Source organism: Pristis pectinata, chromosome 11 (assembly GCF_009764475.1).
Source record: "Pristis pectinata isolate sPriPec2 chromosome 11, sPriPec2.1.pri, whole genome shotgun sequence".
Taxonomy (NCBI): Eukaryota; Metazoa; Chordata; class Chondrichthyes; order Rhinopristiformes; family Pristidae; genus Pristis; species Pristis pectinata.
In genome coordinates this window covers 78,443,114-78,461,392 of record NC_067415.1, presented here as the reverse complement: position 1 = coordinate 78,461,392, position 18,279 = coordinate 78,443,114, and the positions used below count along the sequence as shown (strand labels likewise).

Here is an 18,279-nt window from a genome sequence, read left to right as displayed (position 1 = left end):
GTTAGACTGAACTGTTAATTTTTTTTTCGCGTGTTAAGAAAATGTGTTCATGTTAAATACTACATTCTTAGACATAACAGTGTTACCCAACACTGGAGCCAGACACTGATCTCAGTCTAGGTCTTCACTTTCTTCAACTAGCTCTGAAACACAGCCAGAATCTTCAATAAGAGCTTAAAATTGAACTACTTCATCCATCACATTGCCTGAGAGCAACATCCACATACAAACCTGTCTTAAAAACAATTCTAAAAGGAGGCATTTATTTAGAAAATGAATGCTATATTGAATAAGGCCAATCCAAGAAATAGCCAAAATTGAGGCTCAAGGATACAACTGCTATAAAAATGAGATTTATCTGTTTAGCTGCCTGTTGTACAACTCAACTGTTTTTTTTCATTGAATCAACTATAAGCATTGACCAGGGTATTTCGCGGTTGGATAGTTTGATATTACACCGTTTATGATGGTCTCCCGACATGAAACTTGCCTCCAAAGAAACTTCCAGTAAAAATTATATATCTAGATTTAAGTGTTTTCTTTAAATGTCACTGCATTGTTGGAAAAATAACAGCAATAAAGTAATAAAGTATGAAACCTTGAGCAAACATGCATATGTTTTTCATAAATACCTAATATGGGAAAAGAATTGAGGTAACTTCAGTGATCTGAACTCTTAAACACGCAAACTGCTTTAATCCTGACCATTGGTACAATTTATAGATGATAATAATTCACGCTAATTAAAAACAGAGAAATCAACACTGCTGCACTCACACCCAAACCGTCCTTCAATGATGCAAGATTCTAATGCCAATCAATAGACAGAAGTTGAAGCTAAGAATACACAAATATCTTCATAAGGAAACGCGAATATGACATTGTGTGAGAACAAGGCACCTGCACAAAATAAGGTTCACCATTTAAATGTCTACTGGCAAAACCTCCAAGTATCCACGTTTAACCATTTCTTAAGTTGCTCCCTTATGCTTAGAAGCTTAAATCAAACATGATATTATTAACAAAAATAAACACTGGAAAAACTCAGCAGGTCAGGCAGCATCCGTGGAAAGAGAAACAGTCAACGTTTTCTGTTTTTGTTTCGCCTTTCCACAACTGAATGGATAGGAAAGGCTTAGGGATACGGGCCAAACTCAGGCAAATGGGAATCTTGGTCAGCATGAACCAGTGGGGTCGAAGGACCCATTTCCATGCTGTATGACTCTATCACTGCAGTTTTTTTTGATTTTTACAATATTATTAGCTCAACTAATCTAGTGGTTGGATCTCAAATTTACCATTGCTCAACATTCAAATTAGTATCTGGACTGTGAGGAACAGGTAGATACTGCTGATATAAAAATAATCACAAGACATGTTTCCATGTTTAGCTATTTATTCCTGGGTACTGAATGTGTTCTACCATTAATTATTGCTTTGATTTTACAAGGATAAAACAGCAAATTCTCTTAATTCTGACCCAAGCTGTTTCATGTGCGATTTGATGTGTAATTGAAATATTTGTGACAACAGAACTGAAGTATAATGACTTATTTAAATATACATATCCCAGTTATGGGGTTAAACATGCACGAATGCATGAGCTGCAAACCAAATATAGCAAAAAGAGCAAACTTTAGCTTCTTTTGGGGTTATTGCTATTCCCATTAAGTAATAGTAAGAATGATTTCTCTCTACCCAAAAAATTCTGCAAAACCATCACTTATTAAAACCCTTGGGTATTCATGCTGTGGCTTCAAAGGTTTAACTTGCATGATTATCTGCAGGTTATCTGCGCGATTAGGCTTTAGTGGGCTATTGATGTCTCGGTAAAATATCTTGAAGCCAGTTGCCCATGTTCATCTGTAAAGATATGGTAAAAAAGATGATTTATTCTGTCTACATGAAGCATGAAGTACATGGAGGATTTCTCTCGTGGCTAGCATGAACAATGAAAAACACACTAGTCCAAGGAATGCTCAGATTGCTGGCTTTGTCCCCACTGGGTTGTGGTTTCAAAAGACCTACTTAGAAAATTCAGTGCACTCCCTTAAGCAGCAGTAGATGAGAAACTGTGGGATGTTGCAAATAGCTCTAATTCAAGGCTGGGAGGAATTGGATGATAATAGTTCATTGCCACAGTCACGTTGACACTCACTGTCAATGCAATCCTTGCCCTGCTCCGAGATTGCCATTGTGGCTATAGCTGGTGGCTGATTTAAGTGAATCCTTCCTTGTAAAAATATAAATGTCTCACAGCTGTTCCTCACCAAAGAAATTGCACCGAGCAGTCAAATTCTCCTGCCGAGATTCTTTCTCTACCCCCCTGTCCACCCCCTCCCTCTTCCAGCATCTTTTCTGTTCTGCATTGCCTCAGCTCATTTCCCAGTCATGTATATCTGGAAGCAACTGCAGAACACTAGTCAGTAAATATCCTTCTGCACCAGGCACACACTCCATAGAGGCTTCTGCAATCAATTTTAGCAAGTCAGCAACAGCCAGAGGAAGTTAACCAGCAACTATAGTCTATTTAGTGTTATGCTCTAAAAAGGCAAGGCTAATGTCAAATCTGCACTGCATTCCATGCTAATTTATGCCATCACTTGCATCTTTACAACAGGCATTCTGTATGCCCCCAAGAAGAGGACATCTTGCACGACTCACACTACAAGACTGCACATGTGCAGTGAATTCCATTTTCATCCTCTTAAAAGCTTTCAGAGTGTCCAAAACAAAATGGGTGCTGCAGAGCCCAATTGCACTGCTCATGGTTCCCCTTGCCAGAGGACCCTAAACTGGGGCCACAGCTATAATCATCACCGATAAATCCAATAAGGAATTCAAGAGAAACCTTGTGGTGAAAGCATGGAACTCACGACCTGGTGCGGTTGAGGTGAACAGTAATGCCGAATATAAAAGGAAACTCAGTAAGTACATGAGGGGAGAGCAGAATAGGATGATGCGTTTGGATGAAATAACCTGACAGGAAAATTGTATGGCATAGTAGTTGTGTTGGTCCAGATGGCTGTTTCTGTGCTGCAGATTCTTGAACCTACTATGTAATATTTATTTAATGAATAAATCTATGATTGGTTCCACTTTATTCAGAGTTATTTTTAAGTCAATGGTGATATTAACAATTTAGTGGATATAAAATTTGACAGTTATCAATTGCTCTCAAGTCAATTTTGAATGTAGGATTTTGAAGTATCTGCATTAAGGGATCAGTGCAGGATTTATTAACTGCAGAACATGAGTAGTTCCACAGTTAAATCCAATTGTATTTTTGTTTAATTTCATGAATTAATGTAGAATTCTGCACAAGATTCATGATTTTGCAAATGTTTTTAGTTCTGCAAAATATAACTTTTTTGATCAAGGGTTATGTTACTAAGCACCACTGCAAATTAGGTTGCATTACAAAGAGATACTGCATTAATTTATTAATTAATAAAATGAAAGGCAAAATGAATGCTCTACTGCAAAATTTTTTTAAAAATTCCTGCACGAGAAATAAATTGCCTTTGATATATCACATGGGAAGAAATTTTGAATGAAATGGAAATCCTTGCCAATATAATGGCTCACGGTTTTCATTCAATGGTATTCCATTTTAATATACCATCATTAGCGACGTTTATCTCCACTTTATGCAGTTTACGAATACCTTTACATGCCTATAGACAGCCCAGCTCTTTAATTTCCAGCAATTTCTTAGAACGACTTTAGAAATGTCTAGCCATGTTGGATCAAGGAATATTTTCAAGGAATTTTTGCCCCACTCTGCCCCAAATGACATTAAATCACAGAAAATGTTGCACTTAAAATTTCAGCAAGTGATATCCCTTTTGTGTGGAATTCCTTTTCCCACAATTTCTGGATTTTTTAATTACAAGACCGACATTATTGTTTATTCCTAATCACTCTTGCGCTGGTTCCATTGATATAAGGGATTTCAGCAACTGTACAAAAATAAGACATTATCTTTTTCATTCACAAGCCCCATGCCCCAGCTCTGCGGTCAGCAGTCCAACAACACTCCAAGCGACACATCCTTGATTATCAACACCAGTTTATTTTCCTAAAATAAGGAATTTTGTCCCTCAGTCACTCTCAATTCCTTTATGACTGGCTTAGAGCTGCATTGTAAAGGGGGGTAGGGAGGAAATTCCAGAGAGTCCCTTGGTACTGAAGGCATGCTGCTAATTTTCAAACAAACAAAATTCCAACTATTGCACTTGAAGGAAGTTTACAGATTGGCTGCTGCTTATAAATTGCCAGCTCATGCTGGGGGAAATTAGATTAATAGATTTTATTTTCTTGTCCAAAATATATTACTTTTATTGCAGATTTCCAATTTATTTATCTTTGACTTTTTTTTGTTTTACCAGCACAGATGCTGTGGTCATAAATCAGATGCTGTTTGGGTAAAGGAGTTTGCAAGAGCAGTACTTTCGCTGAGCTGAAAGAAAGGCTATTATATGTGTTAGATAGACAGAGGTGCATAAAACATGAACATCTTACAAAAAACAGCAATCTGTTGTAAAAAATCATTTGAACTACCCTTCACTAATACAGTTTTTTGTTGGCTTTCGAGTATGGTGATATCACGTCAGCCTCAGAAGGTTTCCTAGGTGTCAGACTACACATCATCAGAAGCAGAGGAGGGCTGGAGATGGATGAGCACACTTTGTGGTTTAGGCTGTGAGGAGACGGAGCGGTCTGGAAATAATTACTGCTGCTGGGGGAAAGGGACTTATCTGCACGCTTTGGCTTACCCCCCTCTCGGAGTCTAGGAGCTCAGGTTTGACTCTTCCTGCCGGCATCCCGTCGAGCATTAACATTATGTTTTCAAAGGCGTCCGACCACTGCAAAGGAAGTAGCAAGAGTCATGAGTCAGACATCCATTTGTGCGCCCCTCCACCCCCCACCCTCCCAGCAGAAAAGCGTAAAGAAATCCCCACCTCTGCAATCATCCAACTTGTACAGCTCACACACTTGTGTTGCACACCAGGGCTGAAGCATGGAAGGAGGCCATTCAGCCCACCAAGTCTGTGTCAGCTTTACGCACAAGAGATTGAGCCAGTCCCATGTCTTTGTCCCCTCCCTGGGGTCCCACAAATTCTTTCCTTTCGGATCCTTAACCAGTTCCTTTTTTTTGAGCACCACAGCTGGATCTGCCTTCATCACCCCTCTTGGGAGTGCATTCCAGACCCTGACAATTCACTGCTAAAAGATTCTCACCATATCAGCCATTTGGGCAGATGCTACCTGACCTGCTGAATACTTCCACCATTTTCTATTTTTACTTCAGACACCCAGCAGTTTTTCCCTTCTTGATGAGCCATTACTCAGTTGTCTAACTTGGGGCAATGACTCAGTGTGCCCCTTGCTTGTTGGCCCAAGAGGACTTGCCCTGCTCGTGCTTTGTTTGAAAGCAAACACCCTTTCGGAATTCAGCCAGGAAAACTGCAAGTGCCTTGGGCTAGATTGCAGAGAGACATTAAAAGATGGAACTGATCCCCCTTAGGAAGCACTGCTCCAGGGGAAAGCAGCTGCCTCACATAAAAATGGCCAGTTCACGCAGAATTGGAATAGTAAAGAACCAGCAAGAGATTTGAGAAATGTATGATTAATGAACTGCTGGAATAAAAACATTATATGCCCATGGTGACTTCTTTTCTCACCACCCAAATGCAATTGATTTCACAACATTTCACAACCAACTACGTTCACTAAATTTTGCATTAAAACTGTCCCTAGAAAAGTCAGCCAATGATTTGGGAGCTTGTATTTGTTTATTGATTGAGATAAACGATTTAAGGGATTATCTTGTCAAAGTCAACTTGCGGTCTTCTGATGCCTCCCCCATCTCTAACCCCACAGTTTTTTTTTTGACTCCATCCAAGTTGTGGTTTTGATTATTTCTGTGCCCGTTTTAAACAATTAAATTCCCTTCTATTTCCTGAGTTAAGTGATCTTTGCTTTTAACTAAATGTTTCTCCCCCTTCCCTGGTTCTCCACCTTTCTTTGTTGAGTTTCTCCTTGTAAAATGTTCACTTATGCATGACAGTGTTTCATTCATTTTCCCAAATCTGTGTGTGTGTGTGTGTGTGTGTGTGTGTGTGTGTGTGTGTGTGTGTGTGTGTGTGTGTGTGTGTGTGTGTGTGTGTGTGTGTGTGTGTGTGTGTGTTCATTTCCCAGTATGGTGTGAGTGGTCATCATGTGTGTGCATTTGTGGGCATATGTGTCTGTGTGTGCTCACTGATTTGTGTGCATTGGTAGGTGTGTGTGCATGTGCACATGTGTGTACACATATGTGCATGAGTACATGCACATGCTGCCTCAAGACAGTGATTCAAGGGTGTTCAGTGACTCAATCTGAGCCCCGAATTTAAAAGTAAGAAGCGAGTCTGGCTTTCAGTTCCAGAGACTCAGTGCTAGGGGAGGCGAGTCCTCCATTAGATCTCCCTTCTCCCTCTTTCTCGGTGTCTCCCTCTCTCTCTCTCGCTTCCCCCCAACCCTGTCTCCCCATCTCTCGTCTCTCATTCTCTTCCTTTGTGTCTTATCCCTCTTCTTCCTCGCCTCCCCTTTCCCCCATTGTCCTTCCCTCTCTCTACGCTCCCTCCTGTATTTCTCATGTATCAATCTTCGTAACCTTCTCCCTCTCCCTTCTGCCCCCTTTCCTCCGTTTCCCTTGTTCTTTCTATTTCTTCGTCTTTCCACAGGGCTTCTGCTGCTTGGCAAGTCTCAGAACTGAGGGAGCAGCGTGTTTCAGTGGGTGAGCTACTTCTCAATGTATGATGCTCCACATGGCTCAATGTGTGAGCAATCTTGGGATGTATGACGCTCTGCATAGTTCAATAGGTGAGCAAACTCTGGACAAGTGATAAATGCTTCCCTAATTATGTTATTCAGGGCATAAGAGAATTGGAGGAGGAGTAGAACATTTGGCCTCTCAAGCTTGTTCCACAAATCAATAAAACCACTGATCTGATCTTGGCCTCAACTCCACTTCCTGCTCTCCCTTGGATATCAAGATACATTGCTTCTACCAGCTCTCCTTCATTCACCCTGCTCCTTGCATCCTCAAAGAACTAATAATTTTCTCCATTACACAACGTCCAATCCATTACATCCATCTCAGGCCATGGAATCAGACGCTTGGATCCAACCACAGTCAGGAACTCAATATCTATATTTCCGTCATTTTCAGCCACCCTTAAACTCTGGGAGTCTGCTTTGGGGTTCCCAATACCCACATAACCCACCCCCCCATCACCATCCCATTCAAACACACCAACCCAACACGCAAGGTCCATCCACCCAACTGAAGCTCTGATCCTTCCCTCCACGCCCTTCCAACTCCAATCTCTCCAGCGCGCCTCAGGATCCAAATCCTACTCGGGTTCCTCCACCAGCTCTGCACTGATGGAGAAGACATCTTCAGAGCAGCAGGAGGTCATGGGGTTCAACAAGACCGCAACACCACTCAATAAGACTACGGCTGATCAGGTCTTAAGAGTCATCGAGTCATGGAAACAGGCCATTCGGGTACCCATGCTGACCAGTGGGTACCCATCCACACCAGTCCCATCTCCAGCTCGGTCCCTACCCTTCTATGCCTAGGCAATTCAAGTGCTTACCTGGAGGCTTCTTAAATACAGTCAGTGACCCCGATCCAACCACTCTCTCATTCCAAGTACAGGTCCTCCCCAGGTTACAAACGCCCAATTTATGGACACACTGTATTTACGAATGAGCATTTGAGAAACCGGTGGGATGGATTTGGTGGCTGCTGCGGGGCTGCAGGTATCTCCTGCCACGTGGAACTCGGTTTGTGGCTGCACTATGGATCTGCAAACTGTCGGGGTTACGAACAGTTCACAAGGACAGGACCCTGCCGTAACCGAGGAAGGACATATGCTCACCATCCTCTGGTGAAGAAGATCCCCCACACAACCCTTCTGAATCTCTTTCCCCTTATCCTAAATCTATGTCCTCTGGTGTGGTCGACCGCCGAGATGTGGAAAAGTTTCCTGCGGTCTACCCCACGGTTTTATACACTTCAGTCATGTCCTCTCTGTCCAGGGAGAACTGACCTAGCTTCTTAATGTTGTTGGAACTGCACTCATGCAGAGAAGTGGGAAGCATTCAGTTACAGCTGAAATATGCCCCTGTAGTCCGTGGGACGCCCCATCCCAAGTAACATCCCGGTGAATCTCCTTTTCACCTTACATCCAACTTCCTCCCTCCACTCCCCTGCCATGTAAAAATCTATTTCGGTCTTGAATACACTTCATGGCCTCAAGACTCCTCTGGGGAAGGGAATTCCTAAGAGTGATCAGGGGAAAGGTCTTAGCTCATGTGAAGTCTGCAAGACCAATTCTGTTGTGCCTTTATCCTAGTGCACAAATACACAAAACACGCATCTGGCCCTTCCCACACATTGCCGGTCTGATGTGCATTCACCAGTGAATAGCCCCTGCTCGTTTTACCTCACACTACTGGAGAGCTTGTGTTGCTGAGCCTGTGAATGCACCACACATCCGTCAAAACTTTAGCATCATTGTAAACCAATGGCAAGCACAGTTCATGTGTAGTCACCCAGAGTGCCCCATTACCCACTTAAGAAACAAGTGGGCCCACTCACCGTGCACCCAGTATAACACATACAGGGTGTGCTGGTAAATGTACATAACGTTTCCACCTCACAAGTGCCAGGCAATGACCATCTCCACTTCTAACTGCTTCTCTTTGATATTCAATAGCAACGTCATTATTAAACCTTTATCCTCATTTCCCTGAGCATCACATTGACCAAGCTGCAATAATTTCACAAACGCTGTGGCTACCAGAGCAGAGCAGAGGCTGGGACCCCTGCGGCAAAGTGACTCATATTCTGATTGCTCAAAGCCGTTCCGCTGACTGCAGGGCAAATTTCAGGTGTAATTGAATGCTTTCCACTTCTCTGGATGAGTGTAGCTCCAACTACGTCCAAGAAGCTTCAGGTCAGTCCACTTGATTGGCACCACGTTCATTGTCTTAAACATTTCTTGCCCCCAGCACTCCATGGTTGCAGAGTGCATCATCAACAAAATGCACTGACGGAATCTGTCAGGACTGCCTTCCAAACCCATGAGTTCTACCAGCTGAAGGACAAAACCAGCACGCATACACAAATGCCACTGACTGCCATTGTCCCTCCAAGTTGGGCACCGCCCTAGCCAGGAAAGGCATTGCTATTCCTTCATTGGTGCTGGACTTGCCCATCCAACAGCACCACGGAAGCACCTTCATTCCAATGGGTAGCAGAAGTTCAGAGTGGCAACGCAGCCACCTTAAAAGGTAATTAGGAATGAGAAAAAAAAGTGACCCAAGCAGCAATGACCACTTCCAAAAATACACCATTGTTAAGGAGGGAAGGGAGATTCAAACGTACAGCAGGGTGGACAAATTTGGGACATGATCTAACTCATTAGTTTCCTCTTCTCTGAAGGGTTGGTTCCGTTTCTCAATGCCAACTCTCAGGATGTGGACATGACAGGAACTGCTGGTATTTATCAGCACCAATGTTGCCTTGAGTTGGGTATACGTGAAAACTTGCTGGGCTACTCAGCAGATAGTTAAGCATCAACATCTAGAACACAGAACAACATGGAATATAGAACAGCACAGCAAAGGAACAGGCCCTTCGGCCCACAAGGTTGTGCCAAAGTAATTAAACGCCTAACTAAACTAGTCCCTTCTGCCTTCACAATGTCCATATCCCTCCATTCTCTGCACATTCGTGTGCCTATCTAAAAGCCTTTTAAAGTACCTCTATCGTATTTGCCTCCACTACCACCCCTGGCAGCGCATTCCAGGCACCCACCGCTCTCTGTGTTAAAAAACTTGTCTGCACATCTCCTTTGAACTTACCCCCTCTCACGTTAAATGCATGCCCTCCAGTATTAGACAATTCAACCCTGGGGAAAAAATACCGGCTGTCTACTCTATCTATGCCTCTTATAATTTTATAAGATTCTCTCAGGTCTCCCCTCAGCCTCTGCCACTCCAGAGAAAACAACCCAAGTTTATACAACCTCTCCTTACAGACCGTGCCCCCTAATCCAGGCAGCACCCTGGTAAACCTCTTCTGCACCCTCTCCAAAGCCTCCACGTCCTTCCTATAATGGGGTGACCAGAATTGAATGCAATACTTTCTCTGGCCTAACCAGAGTTTTATAAAGCTGCAACATAACTTCCTGACTCTTGAACTCAGTGCCTCGACAAACAAAAGCAAGCATGCCATATGCCTTTCTTTACCACCCTATCAACCCGTGCAGCCACTTTCAGGGAGCTATGGACTTGGACCCCAAGATCCCTCTGTACATCAATGCCGTTAAGAGTCCTGCCATTAACTGTGGACTGTCCCTTTACATTTGATCTCCCAAAGTGCACACCTCATACTTGGCACATCTGGTGTCGAACTGGTGTCACAGACCAAGTCATGATAGCAGGGATTCTTCCTTTGGAGATATTAGTGTATTCATTTCTTTTCTAAATGACAATCCAAACAGCTTTGCGGTCAACATTTCATTCCCCAGTTTTGTTTCTGAATTCAGTTTTTAAACTGACTTTTTCCTCAACTATTGCTCCGGAATACACTTCCAAAAAACATAACATCTGTCCAGAAATGCAAGAGGCCAGGAGACCACATGCTTCCTCTGTGTGTGCAGTAAACCGAGAGATTAGCCTTTAATCATTGGCTGGATTTGATTGGATTCTATCCCAAGGGGTAAAGCAATACATCATCCAGTCCCTGGTGAATCACTGCATGAGAAGTTTATTTCTCCGTGGGCTTAATCAGCAGATGTGGTCTGACAGTGTCTGGATAAAACAAATCAGGCTGGAAATAACTCAGTGCGCAGAGGGGTACATTTATCCACCTTTATACAATGTGCTAACACCCATTTTGATCATACAGCTCCTGCTTAAAGATTACGTGGTGCTCGAGGGCTAAGGCATGGGTCTGACTGACTGGCCTCATGCACATCCCATCATGCAGTCTGTACTGCCCCTCTGCATAAAGGAAATGAGCAGGTAAATTGGAGAGTTGGCAGGAAGATGGTGGGAAAGAAAATACCAGTGGGTCAGGCCAGGCAACAGAGCCCAGAGGTGGCCAAGGTTTTGGTCGTCGTGTGTCCAGAGGAGGATGGATGGGGGTGGGGTTGGTCATAGACGGAGGAGGTGGGAGTGGATCGGTGGAGAGTTGTGTTCTGGCGGGCAAGGTGGTCAGTGTCTTGGGTAGTGGTGAGGTGGGGGTGCCCAGCAAGTGCACAAATGTAATTCAATCAAGGGGAAGCTGGGCCGAGCTGGCACCTGCTCACGGAGTCTCCTTTTAAATCACACTGCTGCACAGAGAGCAGTGCTATTAAAAGATGCTCGTTCTGAGAGCGCTCAACAACAGGTGCACCTCAGAACCACATCGCCAAAGATCCGGCAACACACGTTGCAGGGGGAATGATGTCATTTGATACGCATCTGAGGTGAAGAATGTGTCATCAGTGAGGAACCATTCCAACTGAGACCCACATTACTGTGCAGCATCCAGTTAAACAAGGACCATTCTTGACATTGTGTGATAGCTTAAAGCAGCCAATGCCTACACCATCCAGTTCTACATCTCCTGAATTTATCCCAGCCAAGGATATTATAATATCATCATGGTTACGTATCGGTCCAGTAATTCAGATGCCAGAAAAAAAGATCCAGATGCACAAGATCAAAACCGTCACAAGACAAAGAAGCGAGTGTGGAATAATAAGCCAATATTGGTCGCCCTGCTATAGGAAAGATGTTATTAAACTGGAAAGAGTGCAGAAAAGAACTACAAGGATGTTGCCAGGATTTGAAGGACTAAGTTATAGGGAGAGGTTGGAAAGGCTTGGACTTTATTCCTTGGATCATGGGAGACCGTGAGGTGATCTTATAGAGGTGTAAATGATCATGAGGGGCATAGATAGGGTGAATGCACTCAGTCTTTTTCCCAGCGTTGGGGAATCAAGAACCAGAGGGCATAGGTTTAAGGTGAGAGGGGAGAGATTTAATAGGAACTTGAGGGGCAACTTTTTATTGTTGCACAAAGAGTGGTGGGTATGTGGAATGAGCTGCCAGAGGAAGTGGTTGAGGCAGGTACAATAACAACTTTTAAAAAGCAGTTGAACAGGTACATGGATAGGAAAGGTTTATAAGGTAATGGACCAAATGCTAGCAAATAGGACTTCAATGGAAATAGGATGGGGCATCTTAGTCAGCAGGGACCAGTTGGGCCAAAGGGTTTGTTTGCATGCTGTACAACTCTATGACTCAATGCCTATTGGTATGGGTGACTGTGAAACCTCTTGATTGTTCTAACAGCTTGGAGACACAAGAGACTGCAAATACCGTAATCTGGAGCAACACACAAGATGCTGGAGGAACTCAGTGGGTCAGGCAGCATCTGTGGAGGGAAATGGACAGTCAACATTTCAAGTCAAGACCCTTCATTTGGGCCGAGAGAAGGAAAACCTCTTCAAAGTCGGCATACCTCGAAGAGATTTCACAGTGGAATAGCAAAATGGAGACACAAAAGTCTACAGAGGCACGGTTCAGTCCAGATGAAGGGTCTTGACCCAAAACATCAGCTGTCCATCTTCCTCTGTAGATGCTGCCTGACCTGCTGAGTTCCCTGGTCTGGCTTCGATGCGACTCCAGACCCATCCCTTGTGGTTAATGTTTAATCTCCCCCTGAAATGGCCCAGCAAGGCATTCAACTCCAGGGCACTCAGGGATTACATAACAGCCTTGCAAGCAATTGAGTCAGCTCCGAGGATTGGACAATGAAGAGAGCACCTCAGTAACGATTCCAAACAATGAGATTGTCCTGAATGAAACAGGGTAGGGGCAATGGTGGTTAATGCTCTGACCTTTCACATTTGGGTTCTAGCCATACCATTGAATACTCACTCAGGCCGCCCACATGGATTAGCTGTTTCCATCCATACTGCTGCATTCCTAGCGTTTAGCTTTGTTCCAGTGCTCTTGATCGTGGAGTGCGATCTCTCACATGTATGTACCCCTCTGTATTTTAAAAAAAAATGACTCCTTGGGTTGCTCCATATGCCACCTGGAACCTGCACTCCCACAGCAATGAAACAGTGATTTTATCCCGGCGTGCAGTCGACCATCAAGGCAAGTTGAGGCCAGGCTGGGGCCAGTGGGGGGGTTTGCACCAAATTCCCAGCACAGCAGCAATGCACCCCTCCACAGGTAATGCTACACCAACCTCTTCTGGAACTGCTACCTTTAGTGCTCTTGCTCCTAGAAATACATCCTACCTTCTGAGCCAGGGACTGTTGGTGGGAGATAGAATATGCTGGAAGTACTCAGCAGGTCAGGGAGAATATGTGCAGTCAGTTCAAACATTAACACTGTTTCTCTCTATACAGATGCTGCCTGACCTGCTGAGTATCCATTTTCTGCTTTATTTCAGGTTTGCATCATCTGCCGTTTTTAGTGAGTTTCTTCCAATCTGAAAAAACATTATCTAGGATATGGCTCAAATTAACATTATGTGGGAAATGCCACAGTATGACTGTTCTGGGAAATAAATAGCACTGCTCTGGTTATTTAGGGGTGTTCCTCTGTGCTGGGACTGAGGAAAAGTTTACCTTTGCTGTATTTAACCTTCCAGAGACTGATGCTCACTCTGGACAACAAACTGAAAAACCTTCTATTTACCCGCACTTTCAAACTTAAAAAACAATTCACACATCAATTTCTAAACCAAAATCAAATGAATTAAAATTCCCTTAACCTGCTCCAGATACGTTTCATATTTTATATTTCTTTATGACATACAGAGACCATTTAGCCCACTGGATCTATGCCAGTTTACACCCACTTATTTCCTTGTAACTCATTCTACCTCCATGCCCACGAATACCTGCCTGATTCTCTCACCACCCACCAACACATTGGGTAATTCGCAGCAGTCAATTAACCTGACAGCCAGAACATTTTAGGGATGCGGGGGGAAAGTGGGTCATAGAGAGAAGTTGCAAACACCACAATAGACAGCACCTGAGGTTAGAACTGAACCCAGGACGCTGGAGTTGTGAAACAGCTTCACCCTCCGCAGTGCCACGGTGCCAGTTACCAGGAAAGAAACTCATGTATAGTACAATCCTTGCCATGATGTAAGCCTGATTTTTCCAATCCTTAGAAACCATCAAGGATGCTGCACGATCGGTGTTATGTTCTGCTTGAGTCAGGAACAAACAGCCTCTGGAGGAAAAGTTTTTCCTCGATTACAGCTAGCCAGGCAGTTTTTTCCAAATTGGCTTTCTGTTTGTGGTTCCAATTGATTCTGTCTGTCCATCATTAGCTGGTTTCCTGGGAGCAGAAATTAGTCCTCTGCTTTGTGTGCTGCACAAAGTAACGTACGCATGTCGCACCCTGCTTCTGAAATTCAGCTCCAAGGGGGTCAATGGAACAGAATTTCAGGTGCGGAGTTTAATGTACATGAGTTACTAAATCACGTCTTCAGGGTGATCAGCAGAGGACGAATTTCCAGGATTTAATCATTCACTTCAGGATTCCAGTCATTCCATTATCTTGCAACCTTCAGTAATCACAATACCACTCCAGTGACTTGATAAATATTCACAGAAAACCTGCAGACAAATCTCCAGAAGGTGGATTGCCAGGCCAAACGATCAATTTCCAGGCACGTGTTAGACTTTGTGATTCAATTCTTTCGCAAAATAAAACTTAATTAAAAACTGGGGGCTTGGTGCAGAGATTGGAAAGTCTGCACGTTTTATTCCAGGTCTTCTGTGTGTATAGACATGGAATGCTAGGCTGATCACCCCAAGCTCCTGATTACAGGAGGAATCCCGGGCTTGGTTGGGCACAGATTGGGGCTTGGGAGGAAAAGAGAACAGTTTGTAGAGCTGCCATCCCACAGCTCCCACAATCCTGACCTCTGGCTCTGCCTGTGGGGAGCTTGCATGTTCTCCCTGTGACTTTGTGGATTTTCTTCAGGAGCTCCAGTTTCCTTCCTACAACCCAAAGACGTGTGGGTTGATAGGCTAATTGTAAATTGTCCCTTGTATGTAGGTGAGTGGCAGAATCTGCGGGGAGTTGACGGGAGTGTGGGGAGAACAAAACGGGTTTAGTGTAGGATTAACGAAAATAGGTGGATGGTTGGTACAGACTTAATGGGACGAAGGGCCTGTTTCTGTGCAAGCAGTATGTCTCTGTGTGATATCCAAAAGAGCGTAATGCAAGTCTGGAGGCTACTTCTGGGATTTTTTTAAACACACTTGTGTAGACTGCATTCTCTGTTCTTCCTTCATCCAAAAGCAAACTTCCACAGTGCCTGTGACAACTGCTTTAGCTGGATTAGGAGGTGTTGTCAATCGTGAAGAAGGTTATCATAGATTACAGGGGGATCTTGATCAGTGAGGGAAGTGGGCTGAGCAGTGGCAAATGGATTTCAATACAGATAAGTGTGAGGTGATGCATTTTGGAAAGTCAAACCAGCGTAGAACTTATACTTTAAATGGTAAAGCACTGAGTGTAATGGAACAGAGGAACCTAGAAGTTCAAGTGCATAGTTCATTGAAAGCTGCATCACAGATAGACAGGGTGATGATAAAGGCATTTAGCACACTGGTATTCATCAGCCAGTGCATTGAGCATAGGAGTTGGGACATTATGCTGCAGTTGTACAAGTCATTGGTGAGGCCGCACTTGGAGCACTGTGTACAGTTTTGGTCACCCTGTTATAGGAAAGATATGGTTAAAACATTTAAGTACATAGAAGAGCGGGGCTTAGAGGGATATGGGCTGAACACAGGACATTGGGACTAGCTGGGTGGGCACCGTGGTCGGCATGGACTCATTGGGCCGAAGGGTCTGCATCCATGCTGTATTGCTCTATGACTCTGACCTAAAGAAGTCCTCCCTGAGCAGGACCCAGAGCTTGTTGGGAATATATCTCAAGTAGGTTCCCTTACCTGGACCTTCCTCTGGACCCCAACTAGCCCTCCACAATCCAGTGCAACAGCCCCCTCTACCTCCCTAAACAGTGTGACTCTTCTAACCCAACCTGAAGTTAGGAGCAATAACAACTGAGCCATAAATGTCACAGAGGGAGAATGCTATTTCCCTCCATGTACAGCTTTTAATTCTAAACTGCCCAGGGGTTGGGAGGGAGTTGAATTATAACATAATCGACAGCTTCACTTTCACAACTCCTTGAACTTCATCGTGTGAAGCTAAATTGAAAATAAGCTCAATGCTCCTCCACATTAGACCACTGCTGCGGAACGGGAGTCTACAGTAATGAACTGATCGTTTTCATTGATGTGAGTAACAGTCAGCCTTGCCTGTCAGTCATCAGGGAAATCTAATAAGTGAATCAGGGTTTTTGTGCCATGGTAATACAGGAACTGTACACTTAGCAAAGATTTTCTATTAAAGATGTTCCACATCACACATCAAACATTAGCGTTGTTCTGACCCGAGCAGAAATATTGTGTTTAAAATAAGAATTCTTCAGCATTATAGTGGCCATTTAGTGCACTGACGACAGTAGTGGAAGTAGCAATGAATTGAATTAATGGATAATTCAAATTAAATGACTCCAAATTGAGAAGATCGACTATGTAGGTGGCCTGCATTTGCCTTTCTTCCATCTTCATTAAACAGCTGTAGATCTCTCAAGAAGCAGGACATTAATTTAGCACCTCTGGCATTAAGACACATTAGCTATAATATTAATTAACTATTCAATTTTCATAGATGAAATGATTAAGGAAACGGTATAGTGTTCGACAGCAAGGAATACATTTTGATAATTTTCTCTTTTTATTTGTGACTTTGGTCAAGAAAAGAGGGAAGTCAAACCAATTACTATTTTGCTACTTCCTCTGGGAAATGGGAATGAAGATCGATGTTATAAAGGGGAGAGCAGCAGGGTGAACCTTTGCACAGCGGAAAATATTCCGGGGTCTGAGCTCTCGCACACCCACTAATCTCGAGCAGTAAAGCCTGACTTTGTGCTCCTCTTTAATATTCTTCGCCAAGTCCAAGTCGAGAGCAGCTTATTCAGCAGTAACTGGAGAACGAACCTGAATCAATTGTGCTTCAGCCTCCTCCTAAGCTGTGTTGCAAGTTGAAAAAGACTGCTGGAAGAACTCAGCGGGTCAAGCAGCATCTGTGGTGGGGGGGTGGGGGGGGCGGTGGGGGGGAAGAATTGTCGATTTCTTGGGTCCAAACCCTGCATCAGGAGTGCCAATGACTGCAAGTACACGTGTGTGGAAGCCAGGGAACAACAGCACGGAGGAGCTTAGCAACTAAACATCCTGCGGTTAAAACAAAAGCTCATGAGGGCAACGATCACAGAAGAAGTTGTTGAGGTTCTGGTCCAGATACATTGTGGAGCACTGGCCTGTAAAACCTGGCTCCGTGACAGATGCCCATTGTTTGGATACTGTAAGTGCCGCTTTGCTTCCTGTGTGTGCACAGGGGGTGTAGACAAGGAGCTCCCTTATTTTATATGTCATAACTTGGGCAAGAGATACCAGCAGGTCAATGGGAGGAGGGCAGAGGGAGCAACTGTGGTACCAGGAAGAGACTCCCTGCTCTGCAGGAAGTTAAAAATAACTTTAACCATCCCATCTGACAGCTGTCGTTTGCAAGACAACATCCAACCCTCGTGAGCGGATCAGCCCAATTTCCCAGCGAGTCCCGACCGGAGCAAGTAAAACCATTAGCATGGTAGTCAAAGACCTATTTTAAGCAGCTGCTCCCGATGCAAGAAACTCATCCAAGGCGGAGCCCCGGAAGATTTAATGTTTTAAATGACAAGAGTTTGGGTCAATTGACAACCTTCAGTACTATCAACATGTGGGAACTGGTTCACTACGCACCATACATCACACAACGTATTGCACAGTTAAACATCACTTTCGTTATATGAAACATTTATTCATAAACATATCTTCGTTAGCTGTGAGTGTTGGATACATCACTGAGGGTTTCTGGTGCACCTCTATGCTGTCAGGAAGATGCAATGGGGAGAGTGGGAAGGGGGGAGAGGTATCTGAATCTTTGTTCCAGGAGGCTGTCACATTCCTGAATTAAATACTGCAGAAATGGTCAATCAGTCAAGAAAGACTGATTACAAATGAGGCAGTATCGGGATCCCGAAGACACTTGTTCAAACAGGTATATGGGGTTCTCATT

The 18,279-nt window shown here is 43.9% G+C and overlaps 1 protein-coding gene across 11 annotated transcripts in view; it reads right to left on the bottom strand.

Moving 5' to 3' along the window:
• Positions 1 to 18,279, bottom strand: part of klf12b (Kruppel-like factor 12b) — a 279,148-nt gene that overhangs the window by 120,331 nt on the left and 140,538 nt on the right. For 6 of the 11 annotated variants that reach the window (XM_052026717.1, XM_052026718.1, XM_052026721.1 and 3 more), the window contains 2 exons: positions 12,977 to 13,104; positions 4,779 to 4,868 (listed from right to left, as the gene is read on the bottom strand). In XM_052026717.1, coding sequence (XP_051882677.1) covers positions 4,779 to 4,868; positions 12,977 to 13,036 — 150 coding nt within the window. In that variant the 5' untranslated portion in view covers positions 13,037 to 13,104. The remainder of the gene's footprint in view (positions 1 to 4,778; positions 4,869 to 12,976; positions 13,105 to 18,279) is intronic. The other 5 variants (XM_052026724.1, XM_052026727.1, XM_052026723.1 and 2 more) reach the window with 2 other exon arrangements.